This window comes from Vulpes lagopus, chromosome 2 (assembly GCF_018345385.1).
Source record: "Vulpes lagopus strain Blue_001 chromosome 2, ASM1834538v1, whole genome shotgun sequence".
In the NCBI taxonomy this organism is placed as follows: Eukaryota; Metazoa; Chordata; class Mammalia; order Carnivora; family Canidae; genus Vulpes; species Vulpes lagopus.
The window spans coordinates 52,653,680-52,675,223 of NC_054825.1; the positions used below are offsets into that span (position 1 = coordinate 52,653,680).

At 39.4% G+C, this 21,544-nt stretch overlaps 1 protein-coding gene across 3 annotated transcripts in view; it reads right to left on the bottom strand.

Annotated features, from left to right (window-relative positions):
* The window catches only part of ZNF609 (zinc finger protein 609), a 210,812-nt gene that overhangs the window by 39,784 nt on the left and 149,484 nt on the right, over positions 1–21,544 (bottom strand). For all 3 annotated transcript variants that reach the window (XM_041743317.1, XM_041743318.1, XM_041743316.1), the window contains one exon: positions 16,205–16,430. In XM_041743317.1, the coding sequence (XP_041599251.1) occupies positions 16,205–16,430 (226 nt within the window). The remainder of the gene's footprint in view (positions 1–16,204; positions 16,431–21,544) is intronic.

Sequence of the window (21,544 nt, forward strand, 5' to 3'; positions counted from 1 at the left end):
AAAAACATCAGATGAGAGGGATCCCTGGGTGGCTGAGTGGTTTGGCGCCTGCCTTTGGCCGGCGGGGGCATGATCCTGGAGTCCCGGGATCGAGTCCCACATGGGGCTTCCTGCATGGAGCCTGCTTCTCCCTGTGCCTGTGTTTCCACCTCTCTGTCTCTCTGTGTCTATCATGAATAAATAAAATCTTAAAAGAAAAATCAGATGAAAAAATAGTTGCTAGTAGTAGGATAGAAAATGCAGAAGGAAATTATAGTTTACTGCGTCTCATCATGAATCCAAAGCAGTCTAAAAAAGCTCAAAACAAAGACTTTTAAGCCTCCACATTCCTCCTCTTACTAGAACGTGACCTAGTAGAGAGTTTCTTGGTCTAAAAATACATATAAAACCTTCTATACTTCAAACTTTCAACTTATTAACTTTTATAACAAAAACAAAGTTACCCACTGGATCAACAACTCATCAACTTTGCCCACCATTTACAGATGACATATTAGATCATTTGCACAGTTTAATACAAATGGACTTAGCAAGACTCCTTTGGTACCAAACCATTTCGTTTGTTCTATGCAATTTACAACTGACCTCTAATACTCACATCTTAAGAAAGAAGCCATAGAAAGGGATTCATTCCTGGATGTGCAAACATCAGTTCTATAATCTGTTATTTTTAAAAGACCCCTTTCCCCCCCTTGCCCTTCTTTTTAAAAAAGCATGTAACCACAAAAAAGATCCCCTTGGAAGCTGTATTTCCTTAGTGTGGTTAGAGAAACAAAAAGAACTAAGCTAATGTCCAGCACTAACGGGAGTGGTTAACAGTAAACACTAATGGTTATTGCTAACATTCTTTATAATGATGCCCAAGTGTGGTACAATTTAGTCCTGTCTCTGGAAGTTAAATATGCCTTCAGTTGTGCTCTTCTCTTTGCTTTCCTGATAAAGTCTTCTTTATACGCCCCATACTTCTTAAATGGGCCACAGGTCTTTTTAGCCACCACTAACTGATGAAGAGCCTGTTAAATGGGCTCTGCATAGTTCTAATTTCTTTCTCAATAAGAATGACAGACATGTTTGTCAACTGGTATTGGAAGTAGGGGCAAGAAGGAGGATGATGCATCTCCAACAAATATCTCAACTCCCAGTCAATATTAATTTCAGGTTTCCTAGTCCTCTGTAGAGATAGGGGTGGAGGAAAGTCACAGTTTCTGGAAACGTGTAAGTATAGCTGCAACTTGGGTTGGAGTAGTACACCGTACAAATTGGTAGGACTGAGAGGAGAGTTACACAAGAGGATGCCAAGAGGACAGCTGGTTTGAAACTATTACCTCTGTGGAAACCCTAACTGGTGGAACATAGGAATTGTTTACTTCTCACAGCCGATCTCTGGTATACTGTCTAATGTTTAATCTTGCCCTGTGATTAGAGATTATGCAAATTTTGAGCACTGTTTCTTCCAAAACTAAAGTTCAAACCAGAGGTGTAGGAAAAGGGTGAATATAATTAGAAATTCATCCAACTTAGTCGTCCTCAGAAATGAAAAGACTAAAGAAAATTAGGGCCATCTGTGGTTCATCTACTACCTAAGTATTTTCCCCCCAAATTGGTTATATTCTGAAAACTATTCTTTTTTAAAATGGGTTTACCATGTAGTAATATCAGGAACGTTGACAGAGTGTCATATTTTAGGTAAAACTAGTCCCCAATTTGTCTACTGCGGTAAAAATTATTACAGAGAATGCTTTACTCTGGTATTAATTCTGATGTCCTACTAAACCTCAAGCAGGCAGAACCCCAAATCAGTTTAAGAGCAATATCCCCAGATGTTTTGTTGTTGTTATTGTTTTTTAATCTCACTTTCCTGGCAATCCATTCATCTGCAAGTCAGAAATTTGACTGTAGGGAAGGATCAAGTCACGTATGAGTCTTCCAAAACCAGAAACCCAAAGCCAGAAGTGTGGTTATTATTCCCTTAGAGAAGATACTTCCAAAGAGAATCTGTATTTCCCAGGAGCCCTTTATTAATATTCTAAGTATAAACCTCTGAAGTTATCCCATAAGGCAATTTGGAATAAAGTCTTTTGCCAAAATGTTTGAAGCTTATGGAACAGTGCTTCCTCAACTTGGTGCAAATGGGTTGAGTAAGATTAGATGATTAAAAATACTGACACCTGGCTCCCACTACAGACAGTGTGATTTAATTTAACTGGGTGAGACCTGGGTATCATGTCTTTAAATCCCTGCCCCCACATTCTAATGTACAGCAAAATCTGGGAACCACTGCTATAGAAAATGGTGTCTTCAAATTCTTCTGCCTTCAGTCCTGGGATTGACAGGAAAAAAAGTCCTAAGTTTCTTATTTCTGAGATGTTTTGGGGCTGAATGAACCAAGAAAGCACAAGACAACACCCACCATCCTGGAACCATTTTCACATAACCATGGTATTTTCTCTCCACAGAATTTCAGGCAAAAGTATAATAGAGGGGCAGCTGAAACCATTGTCACATCTATCAAATGTAAGCCACTCCACCCCCAGTCTGTAGGGACAGGGAGGCTGGGGAGGAACAGTAAAGATCTAATACAATTTCTCCTCCCATCTATAAGTTCCCATACCATGGAAACTTTGGGTAAGTGCATCAAAGGCTGGCTCACTACACCCTGAAATCTTACATCTTCTCTTTCCTTCTTGCTGGGGTAGCCACACACTGTACCCACACTGGGGGGCAGCCAACAGAGGTCATCATGCCCTCGGCTGTCCAGCTGGAGTCCTTGTCTGAAAGCTACTGGAAATAAGAAGGATGGTATCATCTCAATGGGACAGCTTTGAAGAAATACTTGCCTGAGGCTGAGATGGAATCACACTTGTCCACAGTTTTACTGCTTTATGGCCTAACAGGAAGAACCAGGATAAGAACATGGCTAGTAGCTAGGTTACATGAGGCACTTTTCCTTCCAGCCTTCTTCAGCTAGAGGCTGACAGAAAAGCTAACTGCTGAAGCCTCTTTTTCTTTCTGGTAACCCCCACTTGGCATTTTCAGGGTTTGTTAACAGAGCAGAACCAAACCACATTGTAGTTTTCAGTGCCAAAAGAAGGGGAGATAGTAATGTAGAGAGAGGAATGGTTGAGACTGTCAGAGGGTGGATGATCTTCTATCCAGAGCAGCTTTGCGAAGCAACGTCTCTTATTATTATAAACGGTTCTGGATTTCCTTCCTCTAACCTGTGACAATAAGTATTTTGAAATTTTCAATGGCTTCTGTTTTGGGTTGAATTGTGTCCCCCAAAACAGATATATTGAAGTCCTAAACTTCCCATAGCTAGAATGTGATCTTATCTGGAAACAGTGTCTTTACAAAGGCAATCAAGTTAAAATGAGGTCATTTAAGTGGGCTCTAATCCAGTATGACTAGTGTCCTAATAAAAGGGGAAATTTGGCCACATTGACAGACACATACAGAGGAAAGAAGATGTGAAGGCAGAGGGAGAAGATAACCATGTGACTGGAGTGATGACATCTATAAGCCAAGGGATGCCAAGGATTGCTGGCAAACACCAGAAGCTAGAAGAGGCCAGGAAACATTCTTGCCTACAACATCACAGAGAGCACAGCCCTGCTAACACCTTGATTTCTGACTTCTAGCATCCAAAACTGTGAGATAATAAATTTGTTTTAAACCACCAAGTTTTTGGTAGTTACTGTAGTCTTAGGAAATATGGCCTCCAAATCAGACCTGGCATTGATTAAATCAGATTTTACCTCAATTAGCCTCAGTGAATTACTGCTGCTAGCCAAGATTACAGTCTAGGTCAGTGGCTCTCAAACAGAATGGGTGGAGAACAGTGATGATGGCAGCAAATCATAATTTCTTGGAAAGTTGTTTCACAATAAACACCTAAGCTCTATAAGACTGCTGATTCAGAACATCAAGAATAAGGGATAGTCAACATATCTTTTAAACAAGCTTCCTAAGTGGTATCACTGACTTGCTCTGATCTCATGCACCACTATGCCAATCCCCAACTGAGTAACACTAGCTTAAATAAAAGGATAAAACTTTGGCTCTTTTCCAAATTTATTTGTCAAGCCAATGTAACTCCACTCAAAATCTCCACAGGCTGTGTGTGTGTTTTTCATAAAAATTCACAAACTGATCCTAATATTTATATGAAAATGCAAAAACCCAAGAATATCCAAGGAAATCTTGAAGAAGTACAATAAAGCTGGAGAACTTACAGTACTAGATACCAAGCCTCAGAAAGCTATAGTTATTAAGACAGTGTAGTACTCACACAAGACCAGACAATGGATGAGTAGAACAGAAGAGTTCAGAAATAAACCCACACCCCACACCTATGTCACTTGACTTATGACAAATGTGACACTGCAGTACAGGGGTGATGGTGGAGAGAATGGCCTTTTTCAATAAGGTGCTGGGTCATTTATGGTCATTTATGTAACTATATAAATAAAGTAGGATCTTGACTCCCAACTAATACCCTAAAGAAAAATCAATCTCAGACTGTAGATCTATATATGAAAAATTTAAAAAGTAAAGTTCTCAAAAAAATATATAGGAGAATATCTTTATTATCTTGGGAAAGGCAAAATTTTCTTTCCTATTTATTTATTTGACACAGAGAGAAAAGCATATGCAGGGAAAACAGCAGAGGGAGAGCAAGAAGCAGGCTCCCCATTGAGCAGGGAGCCTGACGTGGAACTCGATCCCAGGACTCTGGGATCATGACCTGAGCCAAAGGCAGAAGCCCAACTGACTGAGCCACCAGTGCCCCCCAAATTTTCTTAAATAGGACACAAAGCACTAACTATAAAAGAAAAAAAAGATAAACCAGATCTCACAAAAATGAAGAACCTCCAATTCATTAAAAGTTACACCATAAGAGAAAAGGCAAGATACAAAATAGAAGACATTACACACACACACACACACACACACACACACCCCTGATAAAGGACTCATATTCAGAATATATAAGAAATTCCTACAAATTTATAAGAAAAAACATACAGCCCAATCCAAAAGTGGTTAAAATGTTTGAATATGCACTTCATAAAAGATTTCCAAATGGACAATTAGCACATGAAAATATATCTTATTAATTTCATGATCTTCATGGAAATGCAAATTAATATCACAGTGAGATACCATACACCAAGCATGATGGCTGAAACGAAAAAGACAAGTAAAGTCAAGTGCTGGTAAGGATGCAGAGCAACCAGGGTTCTAATCAGAAGTAGGAGTATAAATCAGTTCAGACACTCATGAAAACTGGCAATATCTACTGGAGCTGACCAGATATGTACTGAAGGACTCAGTAATTCCATTCCTTTTATTTTTTTTAAGATTATTTATTTATTTATTTATGCATTAGAATACACAGAGAGGAGAAAGAGAGAGAGGCAGAGAGAGAAGCAAGCTCCATGCAGGGAGCCTGACGTGGGACTCAATCCCGGGTCTCCAGGATCACGCCTTGGGCTGAAGGCAGCACTAAACCGATGAGCCACCAGGGCTGCCCAGTAATTCCATTCCTAAGTATATACAGAATAGAAATGTGTACATACAGTCTTTAAAAGACACATACAACAATTTTTGCAGCAGCATTTTGTACAACAGCCTAAACTACAACAATCCAAATGCTCATCAACAACTGAATAGTGTTATATTCACATAATGAAATACTATAAAATAATGAAAATAAACAAAGTACCACTACACGTAACAACATGGATAAATTTCAATGGCATAATGTCAAACACCTAGACATTAAAAAAGTACACAATGTAATGATTTTATTTTTATAATGTTCAAAATAGAGGACACTAATCCATGATGTTGGCAGTCAGAATAGATTTTTTTTTTTTTTAAGGGGTTGGTTATTGGAAGGGAAGAATGAAGGGGCTTCTGGGGTTGTGGTAATAATGCATTTCTTCATCTAGGTACTGATACCACAAAGTGGGTTCACTTTGAAAACTTGATGACCTGCTTGCTAATAATTTGTGCACATGTTTATATCTGTTATTGTTCAATAAGACCTATTAACATAAAAACAAAAACACCTGGGTTTGTGACTCCTGTGCATCAGTATCAGGATCAGCTGAGATGCAAGCTAGTTCTATACTTTGGGCAGTCTGCCCAAACTCCAGGGTAGCAGACCAGTCTAGTGTCTAATGCAACAGCGCTTGGGGTGGTAGTGGTGGGGGAAAGTGTTTCTACTTTCTCCATCCATTCTTTCTCCATAGTGATACCTGATTCTGGGAGATATTTTAATAGAATAATTCTAAGGAGCAGGCTAAAAGCTGAAAAGCAGAGGGGAGCTTGGTAAATGGGAATATGCGCCATATTTTATTTTTTTATTTTTTTAGCACAGTATTTTAATATACTGAATGATAAAAGAAAATTTTCAAAAGGTGGGCATAATCAGACTCAAGTAGAAGGCAGATTTTTCACTGAATTAGTTCAGGGTTAAAAAGTTTCATTGATTTTGAGTTCAATTGGGGTAGAAAAGTATTCGATAGCAGTCTTTTCGGCTTTTTAAAGACGTACTAAACAAAAAAATAGAGTACAGCTTGTAGGAGGGGAAACTACTCAATTTCTCACCATAGCCTTTTTGTCACAGAGCTTGTTGCTATGGAGAAGGCCATGAAGGCAGCAACTAGGGGAAATAAAGGATCTGGCAGGAGTAAGCACAGTGACAGTGGATTAAACAAAAATTCCTTGAGCAATTAGCAAGTAGCAGGGACTATAAATGACACACTTTCCATTTTTTCCTAACCCCTACCCTTCTGAAAGTACAGGGGCTTGGTTTGCCACTATAATTTAACTCAAATACAGAGAAGGCTGAATGGGCCTAACAAAGCCTAAGCCTGGCAGACAAAACACAGGCCATTTAGCAATGCTGCCTCATGCCAGGGGGAATGAGCTACCTACCCACCCCTATCCTGGGGAAATGATCTCCAGCTGCCTAAATTATGAAGTTGATGCCCTATGATTTCTTTGTTCAGTAAAGCCTGAGGGAGATAGGATAATGAAGTATCAGAAGAGGTGCCGAACAGCCTCTTGTTTCATAAAGCAGTCAGAGCCAGAGAGAAGAGAGAGAAAGAGTGAGTTCTTACTGGTATCATTAAGAGGCAAGAGCAGTGACCTGGGAGCAAAGCTCTGCCTGAACCGGTCTGAAAACTACTGCTGTGGGAGAAAAGGCTGGTTGCCAAGTTTGTTAATAGCTTCTGCCCATCATTGTTACAGCAGCTTTATCAACCAGGGCAGGGCCAGGACCTGTTTTTAGCAGTGTAAGCACTGAGACCAGAGGGCTCAACAACATCTTCCAGCAGATCTCACCACAACCAATGAATGATTAACAAAGACAGTTCTCTTCTGTCCCACACAAATGATCACAGAATTGTAAATATCACAAATGAAAGGACCATAGAGATATGTGGTCCAACCTCCTCATTTCACAAATGAGGACACTTTGGCCCAGACCAGTGAAACAACCTTACCCTTTTACCTCTTGGAATCATAGGCCAAATCATATGCCATTTATACCAGACTGTATTTATTGTTTTAGTATCACTTACTGGGTTTCATACATAAGTATTAGTAACTAAATTATTTTAAAGGATAACATTCATAACAAAATATGTATGTCTCTGAACCCATCTTAAAGTAACAACTGAAATATCAAAATAATCACATTTTAAGCAATCTTGCTCATCTGCCAAATCCATAGTCTGGCCAACTATACCACCCCACTGTGCTTTCCTGGGGTGAGGAAGGTGATGGGTGACAGTACACAAAAGGACATCTCTCTTCCCTGGATATTAGTTTATTTTACAATTTATTTATTTATTTATTTTAAAATTTTTATTTATTTATGATAGTCACACACACAGAGAAAGAGAGGCAGAGACATAGGCAGAGGGAGAAGCAGGCTCCATGCACCGGGAGCCCGATGTGGGATTCGATCCCAGGTCTCCAGGATCACGCCCTGGGCCAAAGGCAGGCGCTAAACCGCTGCGCCACCCAGGGATCCCTATTTTACAATTTATAAAATGAATCTCAAAAAATTCCGTAACTGAAAATTTTCCTTAGGGCTTCAGGATTTAAGTATATGACAGTGGGCAGATAACATAATCTACAAAGGTATACAGACACTTAACTGCCCTAAAGCATCCCCTGGGAGTCAGCTGCTAGGTGGGAAAAATGTGTTGGCTGTTGTTTTGGGTGGGGGAGGGGTGGGAGAAAGTAAGTATTGATTTCCCTAATGTTTCCTTTGTGTGGCTGCTGTTGCCATGTGGTGGTCTGTTGCTATGAAGATTTGTGGTGCCAGACAATGGCTGCTAGACTCTTTATGACTCTCCTATTGGTGGAGCTGTTTCTGCCGGAGTCAGGCTAGTAAGTAATTGGCTAAGCAGTGGAGAAAGCATGGTCACTGTGCACCATTTCTTTCTCCAGGTAAGTGCTGCCTGAGGGAAGAGTGAAGGTGAAGGACTGTTAATTAGGTAAAGGAAAAAGAAAAACCAAAAGCTGAGAACCAGCCTAACTTTCCAGTATAAATATCTTAAATTGGATACTTCATGGTTTCACACACATACTTCCCTACATCAGAATCATACAGAATATACCAAGGGTAACTATCAAGGTTACCATTTCCATGAAAGAAGATTAATGGACAGCCCCTTCTTTTTTTTTTTTTTTAAGCAAGAAGGATAAAGACCTGAAGCTGGGATCTGCAATCAGATGAGGATGAAGAACTGCTGAGGCAGGTTCTCAGTGGAGCTACCACAGGCAAACTAACTTCCTGCTAAGCAAAACCACTGCCTATTACTCTGATAATGAGAAAACTGCAACCCACAGACCAAAGTACAAGACTCAACCACAGAGTTTGAAGCAGGGCCAAATGTTCTCCCAGGTAACAGGGGCCAGACTCAGGAGTCACCTTGGGTCTGTGCAAATGTAGTTACTGAAGAAGGGTGGCTTCTTCACCCTCCCACACATTTATTCTTCTATCTCACAGTTTATTATTACGCTTCCAGAGTATATATTACATAAAGATCATCTAGCCCCTTTGCTGTCCAATATAGTAAATCACTAGTGACACATGACCATTTCCAATATAACACCATGGAGGCTATAAAAAGGAAACAGAGCATTTTTAAAGTGTAAGAAGAAAAGAAATACAAACCTAGATGTCTGTATCCAGAAAAAAATATCTTTTAGAATTAAGGTGAAATAAAGACATTCTCAGAGAATTAATAGCCAAAAGAATTAGGAAGAGATTCTTCAGACAGACGGAAAACAAGAGAGATACAACTGGAACACCAGGAATGAAGAAAGAGCAACAGAAATATTAATTATATGGGTAAAAGTAATAAACTATTCTCCTGAGGTTTTTTTTTTTTTTAAGATTTTATTTATTTATTCATAGAGACAGAGAGAAAGAGAGAGAGAGAGAGGGGCAGAGAAGCAGAGGGAGAAGAAGGGACCATGCAGAGAGCCTGACGAGGGACTCGATCCAGGGTCTCCAGGATCACACCCTGGGCTGCAGGCGGCGCTAAACCACTGTGCCACTGGGGCTGCCCTCTCTTGAGTTTTTAAAGTATGTATCACATGACTGAAAGGGAAAATTCTCTAAAAATTGTCTGATGGGGTTTTCAATGTATTAAATGTAATTCATAAGACCAGGAGTTTACAAACTTTTTTAGTAAAAGACTACACAGTGAATATTTTTTACTCTGCAGGCCATATGGTCTTTGTTGTAATACTCTGCCACTCTAGTGCAAAGTGGCTGAAAATACATGAAATGAATATGCCTAGGTTCCAGTTAAACTTTATCTATGGGCAATAAAATTTGGATTTCATATAATCTTCACAAGAATAATATTCCTGTTTTGATTTTTTTCAACTGTTAAAAAACATTACCTGTTTTTGGCAATGAGCATAAGACAATTACAACATAAAGAAGGGAGGGGAAAGGGTCTTACATAGTGGTAAGATTTCTACATTCCACTTGAGGTAGTAAAAACGTTCCAATTTTAAGTAGACTGTGGAAAATTGAATACATATATTATAATCCCCAAAATAACCAGTAAAAACTATACAAAAAGATGAAGAATAGGGGTGCCTGGGTGTAGGGTCATGAGTTCAAGGCTAATGTTGGCCTCCACGTTGAGTGTGGAGCTTGCTTAAAAAAAAAAAGATGAAGAATTAAAATTAAGAGTCAGAAATAACTCTAGGGAGGTGTGAGCCTAGAAAACAGGTAGAATGGTAATACAGTAAAACAGGTTGTAAAAGTAGGCGTAATAAAGAGAAACAGAAGAGGGAAAGAAGCAAAATTTCAGGAAAAAGATTATTCTTTTTTAAACACTCTGAATTTAAGAAATCAGCTTCTGGTGATGTATAAAATGGGATTAGCCAAAAGGTCAAGTCTAGAGATAAAGATTTGGAGATTGTTCATATAAGGGAGACAGCTGGAGCCATGAATATAAAAGACTGCACTTCCTAAAAGAAGGCTGCTGAAGCAATGACTTCTGGGATTTGCGACGTATGAAGGTTATGCAAAGTAGAGCAGCAGAGCAAACTACCTGCTTCCCCTTCTTCCTTTGTGTGGGAAAACAATGTATCTAGTTAAAATACTACATTTCCTTGCAGAAAGGGTAGCCAATGAGATGTAGGCAGAAGTCTTAGATCTGGATTCTGGGAAAGCTTGTCAAAGGGAAACAGATTAGGTGGATGGCAGAAACTACTTATCTCCTTCATTTTCAATCCTGGAAAGTAAATGTGATGTCTAGAGCTACATTAGAAATCTTGCAATGAAGATCTAACTTTAAGGATCCTGGAACACTGATGACATTAGAAGTCATCACACTAACCCTGCACTGCCTACCATCAGAGTTTTCTTATATTAAATCATTATTACTTCATATTCTGTTCCTAGGAGTCAAATCCCATTCTTAACGCAATGCTTCAACTTTCCCCACTATGGCATACATAGTACATGAAAATAATATATGTGGATAAGGCTGCTTGTCTAGGAGAAAGGAGTAGGGCACCAGTTGCCAAAGGCCCTCGCTAAAGGCCAACAGAACAGAACCGACCAATATTTCAGCACCCTAAAACCCTTCTGGAATTTCTGACCTAATAAATACAAGGAGGAAGTACTGACACAAAGAAAATAACCAGTCAAAAAGACAAATGAGATTTTTGAGAGGTATGATAATGACAAGAGAGAGAGTTTCAAGAATAGAGAAATAGTAGAGCTTCTAAAAGTCTAGGGCAGACTGAGAAAAGACCTTTGGAAAATTCATTGGTATAAGATTATTTCAGTCAAATGGTGGCAGAAGAAATCTGATGGCAAGAAGGTGCATGATACCGAGTAGGTAAAAAGAGATTGTAAACAGCAGTAGCAAGCAGTGATGAAAAGGAGAGAGGTCAATAGTTCAAAGGGGTAGCAAGGATGAGGAAAATACTTTCACCGTAAAAAACTGTTGCAGAGGGAAAGAATTTAAATACAAGGGGGAAGAATAAAGACGAAGAAGAAAGAATAGATAAATTCATGGTATAAAGTCTTAAAGAATCTTCAGAATAAGGAGAGAAAAAGGAAATAATAGGACATAAAAATACATTTTAAGAAAGAAGAGGGAAGCTGGGAGGGTTCAGGTGGGAGTCTTTGATCCTAGCTGCTTAAGAGCATGAAAAGAAAATGAATTGGGCTAATGAATGAATCTTGAGAATGAGGTTAAGCATTGAGAAATGTGAATGTAACAGGGTGACATGAAGGGATTGCTAAGCAGTACTGCAAGCTCAACGTTAAGTCAGCTAGCATATACTTGCATCCAAAGCAACTGGATTTTGTGAATTCTTCCACTTGTCAGACTAGGATCAGGAGTTGAAAAATGCAGGTGGAGATCCCCTGAATGGGAGACTGGCAAGAGAAGTAGTTTTGTTTTTCTGAGAAAACAAATTTATAAAAGTGTATAATGAAGTTTCATCATTAGTATTAATATTTTTTAGTTTTGATTTATGAAACTGTTCATTTTCAAAATATAATAGCCAATGGTTCTCCTATTTTTCACTCCATTGTTCTTGCCACCATACCACAAATTCTTCCAGAAAGCACATTGCTAAAGTAATGCTACACTTAGTGTAAAAAGAAAACCTATAGCATCTCCTGGAATTCTTAAAAAAGAAAACCTATAGCATCTCCTGGAATTCTTAAAGTTAGCCTTGCCTTTCTTAAAAACACCATAGAAGCCAGGAAGCAATTTTGTCTCAGCAAAAGAATATGTTCTGCCTTAAAGATTCTTATACATTGGGACATCGGCCTTCGGCTCAGGGTGTGATCCTGGAGTTCCAGGATCAGGTCCTGCATCGGGCTCCTGCATGGAGCCTGCTTCGCCTCCCTCTGCCTATGCCTCTGCCTCTCTCTCTCTCTCTGGCTCTCATGAGTAAATATATAAACTCTTAAAAAAAAAAGAATAATAAAATCTTTAAAAAAAAAAGAATAAAATCTTTAAAAAATAATATCTTTTTGTTTATTTTATTTATTTATTCATGAGAACCAGAGAGAGAGAGAGGCAGAGGCACAGGCAGAGGGAGGCAAAGCACGCTCCATGCAAGAGCCTGATGAGGACCCGATGCGGGACATGATCCCGGAACTCCGGGACCACGCCCTGAGCAGAAGGCAGATGCTCAACCACTGGGCCACTCACTGTACCCCCCACAAAAAAAAGACTCTTATACATTGTTTCCAGGACCCTGGGTTAAAGTATGCCTTGTGAACTAGGAATGGACTTGGAACCCTGTTCTTTTGATTTTTCTTTTTTTTAAGTGGCTCCACCTCCAGCGTAGAGCCCATGGTGGGGAATGAACTCAGGACCTCACTGAGATCAAGACCTGAGCTGAGAAAAAGAGTTGGATGCTTAACCAACTGAGCCACCCAGGTACCCCTGATATTTTTATTTGAAGTGAGGTGGGACAAAATGAAATCAGGTAGAATCAGACCTCTGCAGAAGTGTTAAGTCTCAAAAAAGCCAAAGAAAACATTCCAAGTTATACTTGAGTCTTAAAAGTCCTAAGGTTGAGCCTAGTCAAGTAAGATCTTTACAGTGCTAGCTGAATTATGAACAGCCTAAAAAGAGGTAGAATCTGCAGGAATTTAAAGATGTTTCCAAGGCAAGGTTTGCACTGAAAGCTAGGAAAGAAAGAAGCAACACTACAGGACAGGTAGGCAAAGAAACGAGGAAGAATTGAGGTCCTGACCCCTACACCTGTTCCCAGCAAGAAGGCTCAGTTCTACAAGGACCTCATGATCCTCCATTTCCCTCAGAGGCCAAACATTCACAGCTTCTCTCTAAGCTCTAAGGATTTTTCCATTTGAAGATAGTAGTTTTGCTATCTTTGCTGGGCAAAGAGACAGACAGAAGTACAAAGTGTCAGGTAGCAGACAAAAAGCCCAGAAGGCTGAAGGATTTTTTAAAAAAGTATCCATATATAGTTCTTATTATTAACTTGAGGACAGACTCAGTATACTAGATCTTATAGATCTGCAGAGAATGATCTTTGCAGGAAATCTCTGTCACCTGAAGATGAAAAGGAATGTAAACCAACTCTGATCCCAATTCAGACCTTTACCAACTGACAGTTCAGGTGAAGGCCCTCTGGGAGGGTCAGAAAGCAGAGTAGAGTATATAATTGCAGAACAGTTCTCTTTCCCTTGTGATGAATGAAAAAGAAAGGAAAGGTACTAGGCCCTGAAATGCAATATAATAAACGGGAGAAAATATGATATTAAAAAGTAAGAGAACTAAAAATCTTATAGGTATAAATTAGAGTGATCTCAAATCTGGTGACAGCAGTATGTATTCTGAGTTTCAGAGACGGTCTAGAATTTTGTAAAGTATTTGATATGGTTTCTAATTTCATACTATTTTAGTATCCATTTGATATATGTTAACATAGATCTAGAAATAGCAATGACTAGAGGCACCTGGGTGGCTCAGTAGGTTAAGTGTCTGCCTCCAGCAAGGGTCATGATCCCAGGGTCCTGCATGGAGCCGCACATCAGCAAGGAGTCTGCTTCTCCTTTTGCCCCTCCCCTGCTCATGCTTGCTCAATCTCTCTCTCTCTGAAATAAATAAAATCTTTTAAAAAATAATTTAGAAATGACAATGACTAGATGTAAGCATTCATTCAAATAGTCTTGAAGGCCTACCACAGGTGCCAAGTATTAAGTAATAGATATTCAATGATGAGCAAAACAGTCCCTGAGCTCACAGAATTCTAAAACATGGAAGAGACAGACATTATTAGAAAAATAAAATTATATAAAATTACAAACTGTGATAACTATTGTGAAATAAACTGCGGGGTGCATTAAAAATGTGTAACAGGGGAACTTGGTAATAAGCTGTCAGGTACAACCAGAGAGCCTTTCAGAAGAAATAATTTAAAAAGTGTGTGTGTGTGTGCGCGCGCGCGTGCGCGCACGCTAACATTTCCTTGGCAGGGAGGGAGAACAGGGATCCTCAGATAAAAAGGTATCCATTGTTCTCAGGAGAGTAAAAGGGTTAGCCTCATTTTCCTGCAAAGTTTTCGTCAGGTTCACATATATGAAAAGTATCTTGTCCTTGGAGAAAAGTCACCATTATGAAGATGGATAGAATAAATAGGTAGGAAATTGATGTCTTTTATCTTCAATATATTGAGGCAACAGGCCCTGAAGGTTGCTTGGTGTCACAGAGCTGTGGTCTGGACATGTTTGTTATTCCAACAGACTCTGTGGCTTTTTAGATGTTTGGCCATAGGCCGATGATTTTTAAAATTAGAGATAGCCACTTGTGATTTCCAGATTGTATACTGAATACACCTATCCAGAGTCAACTTCTAGGGTCAACCTCTCTCTCCATTGTCTCTGCATCAGTTTCTAACACAATAGGATTTTTTTTTTCTGGCATTACAGTCTCAGGTACACTATAAAACCTCATCAGCAATGTTATTCTGAAAGCTGAAGCTTTACTATATTGCTGTTTAACAATGAGAAAGCCAAAAAACCACAGAATTTTTTATATATATCACCTCAATGCGTACTGCACGATAGACTTTAAATAAATACTGAATCACAACAAAATATTCAGAGGAATAAACTTTGATTAGAAAGACCAGAATGAAACACCTGAATTTCCACAGGCAAACTGACAAGATAGCTTATGATAATTAGAAATAATGAGCTGTGCTCCTCTGGGCCTCTACACTCCAGAGTGAGGATGCTTTGAAAGTCTGGTTACTGATGCAGAGACCTGATGGGACTGTGAGGCCCAGCCTCTCTTTAAACCACACATTCTTTAACAAGAACTTGGATTTTTTTACAAAAAGAATGTATGTGCTGAAATCAAATTGCCACAGATGGTACCAAGGGATCAGAAATACCTGGTGAAGTCCCTTTACACCCCTATTTTTTCAGGTTTATGAACTTCCAAAATAGAAGAGATTCTGTTCTCAGGGACAAATGGAACATACTAGAAGTCTGGATGTTAGCCTCAGGCAGAAGCACCCTACAGTGAGCCAACTGCTTAGTGGATGCCTGAAAACAAGACCATGTGAACATTTCCCTGTTGCCTAGGCCTATAAAATCTGTACTAAGTGACAGATGCATCAAGTGGTGTGGGTGGCTGGGCAAAGAGGCAACCAGTGGGAAGTTGCTGGCTGCACTGCCAGGTGTTAAAAAAAGGCAAGAGCTGCATATTCAATGAGCCAACACCAAGTCAATTTAAGGGTGACTATTTTCTATTTCCTTGACTCCAACAGCTGTCTTTTCATTATTTTATTCTCTTCAAGCCTGACCCAAAAGTTCATTTACATTCAAATTCTCCCATATAAAATGGTAAAGAGGAATATGGAGAGTATAGACACAGTTTGAATTACCTGGCAAGTACTTATCAAATGACTGCTTAAATAGCAGGGCTAACACTGTTGATAGCTATGAAGGGGAGATAATTAATTTTAAAAAGTGGTAATCTTGAGAAGCTGGATGATTTCACCAAGAAGTATGCTGCAATCCTCTGGATAGGTATCACCAGCAGACTATGGTCACTTAAGACTCCTAAAAAATAACTGGTGTTGTTTACAACAATAAGCCCATGTTGGCAGAAGTAGGTTGAGAAGGGATGGGAAAGTCACATATAGCACTTACCATCTTCTGTTTCCTGCCACACGATGCCCTCGAGGTTGACACTTGTCCCAGGTTCACAGGGGCCCAGGCACTCAGGCTCTGTAGCTAGAGCCACATCACATGTGTTGACCCCAACTGATCGGGTACGAACCATGATCTGCTCACAGGGGGATGAGATGTCATTACTGACCACTGGTACCAAAAGGTGCAGTGGTAGCACCGCCGGTGTAGAGACAGGGGACTCCATCTGTGAGGAAAGAAAAGTAGTAGCTGAGTTGCAGAGAGAACATTTAGAGGAAATACCTTCTCTATTTAATCTAGTCCTACATTCTTTCCTGCCAGTGTGGAAGGCTCTAAATATAAGACTTTGGTCCTTCCTTTCAAGTTCCAGCTCATGATACCACCACATATCTAGTGGTTTATATGAGTGTACCCTGTGGTAGGTGCAGCTCGATTTCTTATTAATGATCTTTCTCATAAACTGTGCTTAGCTAAAAGTGTATTAAAAAATCCTGTCTCATTTGAAAATCTCTAGTGACAGAGAACCACATCCAGATTTCAACAATATTAGAGCACACAGACTGATGAGAAAGAAAAGCCTTCTATGGCATGTTCCATTGCCACCACTGTTTCCCACCAATCTATCATTTGGCAAATAATACATTAATTAGGTATAAAATCCAAGAACATGGGTAGGGATAAAGAAGGGGAGAAAATAACCAGATCCTAGGAATGTTACTTCAAGACTAGTGCTTTAATTCATCTTTAGCTAGGTGGACATCTACTTAAAAGTTATAGGAGGGCTAGGAGCAACCTGATGGGGGTTTCTAACCTGTAGAGATTACAACAGTGACTAACTAGTTAATGAGAATAGCATTTTGGAGCCTGAATCTAACATCAAATTTATCTTTAAGAAACAGCAGGTGCTGTTACTATCCAGAAGCCAATTCATGGCAGTCTGCAGATGAAGTTGATTATGCACACACAGAAATAGGAGAACACAAAAACCAGAAATCTACCTCTAGAATTCGAACCTCTCACACGAATGCAGTTTCTTAGAAACCAAGAATTCAACATATCAACAGTTAAAAGTTATAATAAAGAGGGTAATAATCCCTTAACTTTTTAAAATCCTAGCATTTATCAGACTGATGAAAGTACTCTGAGTCTATAGGGCCCAAATCCTAACTGAACACAGTGTCCTGCACATGCAACAGTGCTCAATTCACACACTGACAAATCTTCCCTGAAGATTAAGTATGACACCAATCAACAGACTTAAAAATGAGAGTCAAGGATTGGAACCTTCTTCCCCTTGTGAAATATTTTTTTTCTTAAAGGTTTATTTATTTCAAGAGACGGGGGGTGGGGGGGAGAGCAAGCACAAGTGAGAGGGGGAGGGACAGAGGAAAAGAATCTCAAGTAGACTCCCTGATGAGCTCAGAGCCCTAGGTGGGGTAGGGCTGAGAGGCAGGGCTCTGTACCATGAGAGGCAGGGCTCTGTACCATGACCGTGAGATCATGACCTATGCCAAAATCAAGAGTCAGATGCTCAAATGACTGAGCCACCAGGTGCCCCATAAAAGATTTTTTAGTACAGTTTGAGTACTCCTTCAATGGACCTACATCCAGACAGCCACAAATGCATCCATAATCCAAGCTACTAGACAGTTATGCAACAGAACTCTGGTTTTACAGAATCACCACTGCTCTACCTATAATCCACTTCTCTCCTCCTGACACATACACACACTCCTGGTCTCAGATACTACTCTAGAAGCTGAGATCTGGGTATTGCCTCTACTCTATGCAGTTAGCTCTCCATTTTTTGGCTTAGAAGTCACTGTTATTTGTGAATCATCACTGCCAGATCCCACTGAATGCTAGAATATGGATTTTTTAAAAAGATTTTATTTATTTATTCATCACACACACACACACACACACACACACACACACACACACAGAGGCAGAGACACAGACAGAGGAGAAGCAGGCTCCATACAGGGAGCCCGATGTGGGACTTGATCCCGGGACTCCAGGATCACGCCCTGGGCCGAAGGCAGGCACCAAACCGCTGAGCCACCCAGGGATCCCCTAGAACATAGATTCTGATGAATTCTGGTACCTGAGAAGTTGCCAAAACATTATCCCTATCTGCTTGTTGGCATGCATCCAACTCCTATCCCCCTCCCCATATGTCCCTAACTCCACCTCTTTTATAAAATGAAATGGAAGTCAAAACCCATATAGTGAATTTTCTGCATTATGGTCAATGCCAAAAGGCATTTTTGCTTTCTTTTTGCACTTCTGAAAATCAGGCATTCATCATTTAATTTGGCAACTTTCTTGGGATGTGGTAGGTCCCTGAAAGACCTTTAAAATTTTTATGCACAGATCAGAAAGTAAAAACAGAAAACATAAGCTCAACTCTTTACTACCCCTGTGTATAGCTGAAATCTGAGTCTGATCATCAAGCTCTTTCAGGAACTCTTCAAGAAGGTTGCTCATATCTCTTTGGAAGGAAGTTTCCTGGAGATTTTACCCTTGAGAATTACTAAAAAGAGAAAATTAGATACAGAGTACACAGATCATCTTTACTCTTGGCCTCACCTCTGTTTTGTATTTTTTCTCCTGGGGAAGACCTGAGACAAAAACAATTTCACAATCAGTATATGCATTTTCTTTGCTTAGAGTTTGTTGTCTTTTTTTTATATCATTCTTTTACTAGCAAGAGAAACTCCTTCAAGGTCTTCTTTCTTGGATACAGATTGGCCTGAACCTTAAGTCACTCCTCTGAACTTTCTGACTACCTCACTTGAGCATGTCTTGTTGCAACCTGTTCCATTGATGAGACAGCAATCCTAAACACAGAAGTTATACACACACACACACACACTCTCCCTGGGGACTTACATATGTATATATATTCCCTATATATACATATATTCTCTCTATATATACATATATTCTCTCTCTCTCAGGCATCAAGGACAGCTGTTTCTAGAACTGGTTTCATTTCCTGCTAGGTTATGCAGTGCCTCTGGGAAGCCAAGGAGAAGGGAAGCTACTAACACTGTAAATAAAACCAAGCCCCCAGTTCTGTACAGGCAGATCCTGAAAACATCTAAGGTGTAAGTAAGAGACACTCTTGTTGCACTCAGTTTGCCAAATTAAACCCTGCTACAGAATATGTACAGAGAAGGAACTTAGCAGAAATGATTAAATAGAAAAACAGAATTAATATACAAAGCTGATTAACATGTATACAGACCAAACTACTCTTATTGGTCAGAGGTACTAAGTAGAATTCAAGATCTCTGTGTGAGGATGACTTTATTTAGTCAGTTAATTAAAAGATTTTTTGAGGGGTGGGAAGAAGTAAAGAAATCCACCTATGGGTTTAGAACCACTCAGTTTCCTACTTTGCAACAGAAATCTGAGGAGAAATCATAGAGCAGCACAATAATGTTTAATTACAGCTCAAGCTCTGCTAATTACCATTTGGTCACGTCTATAATCTACATTAAGCCATAGTGCATAATAAGCAGCTCTGTGATATTCATCTAATAACCTAGGTGGCTTTATGGGATTTCATATTCTACTATTCACTGGAACTAACACAGCTTCATTTACCGCTCTCCAGGAAAGGATAAAAATCAGAAAAGGACTTATTTTGCCACCTTTTCCATATACCTAGGATTGTCAAGAGACTGGTGCCAGCAGGGAAAATTAAGTAACGGGAATATAAAAAGTTAAGGTCATTAAATATCTTAATAGCTACAACAACAATAAAAGCTGGGCCAATTCTTGGTCTCTGAAATGCCAAGGAGTGCCACCAGGGCTCCTGGGATTCACTGAATGTGGAGATAAAACAACAAAACAAAAGAAAAACCTGAAAAGAGACAGAGAATTTAAAAATGGAAATATCTTAAGTTTCCCATTAGTTCATGTCCTTTATTTTTTAATTCAATTCACCTTTAGATATTAGTCTTAATAGCACCTATTAGAGATCTAAGTGCTGATAGGCAGGTGACACAGAAATGAGGACTGGAGAGAATAAAGAAAGGCCAGAGCCATTAATCTCCCCTCAAGAAGTAATTATACACTGACTTCAGCTGCCTCCCACACATGAGAGGAACTGATGGAAGAAAAATTTCAAGGCTGCAACATAATTTGGGGGGATAGAAAATGTAGCAAAGAAATGTTTGGGACAGATCTTTCCCCGTCCCCTTCACAAATATGAGTCTGATATCTTCACCTTCACAGTCAAAGGTGGAGAGGAAGACTGTTCTACTGACAACTGCTATAACTCTAAGAAACTCCCTTTATCCAAGAATGAAAGATAATCGGAGATAATGGTTAGATAAATGTTCAGATTTATTCAGAATGATCAGAGAAGATTATATAGAAAGCAGAATGTCATCAAATATACATTAATAGCTATGTTCTCTTTTTTTTGATAATTCCAAATGTCCTTCAAGATTTTACAGTGACTCAGCGTCAGCAATGCTAACAATAATCTAGGTTCCTGATTCATGGATGAAACATGTAGGTACTCCCCTATAAAACTTGTTTGGCTCACAAAATTTTTGTTGTGGGGTTTTGTTGTTGTTGTTGTTTTTGGGAGAGAGTGAGTGCTGGGGAGGGGGTGAGGGAGAGAAAGAATCTTGAGCAGGCTCCATCCAGTTCAGAGCCCAGCATGGGGTTCAATCTCATGACCCTGAGATTACAACCAAGCCAAATCAAGAGTTTGATGCTTAACCAACTGAACCACCCAGGTACCCTTATGGTGGGTTATTAAAAAGAAGAACAAGTATTTATTTAAAATCCCATTTATCAATTTTATTTATTTATTTATTTATTTTTTGAGAGAGAGAGAGAAAGAGAGGGTGGGGGAGACAGGCAGAGGGAGACAATCCCAAACAGACTCTGCTGAGTGGAGAGCCTGATGGGAGACTCGATCCCATGGCCTAGAGATCATGACTCCAGATGAAATTAAGAGTCAGACACTCAACTGCTGAGTCACCAAGGCATCCCTCATTTATCAATTTATTTGTCTCTCAAATTAAAATACAGAGAAAAAAAATACAGAGAAAAAAAATCTTCAGTTATTTGAACTGCCTCCTATTGACTGAGATTTTGAGATAAAATAAGTTTACTGTATTTTCTTAAAGATTATCTTTGCTTATCCTTGAAGATCAGTAATTGCTTGTTTGCAAGAGCCCGACAGGTAGAAATCATAGAATGAGGATGGAGAGAGAAATCTGAATTCCTCCATTCCATAAAGCTAAAGCTCTTGACAGAATGCAGAATATTCCAAGTAAATCACAAAACAACACAACACTTAAATATTAGTGA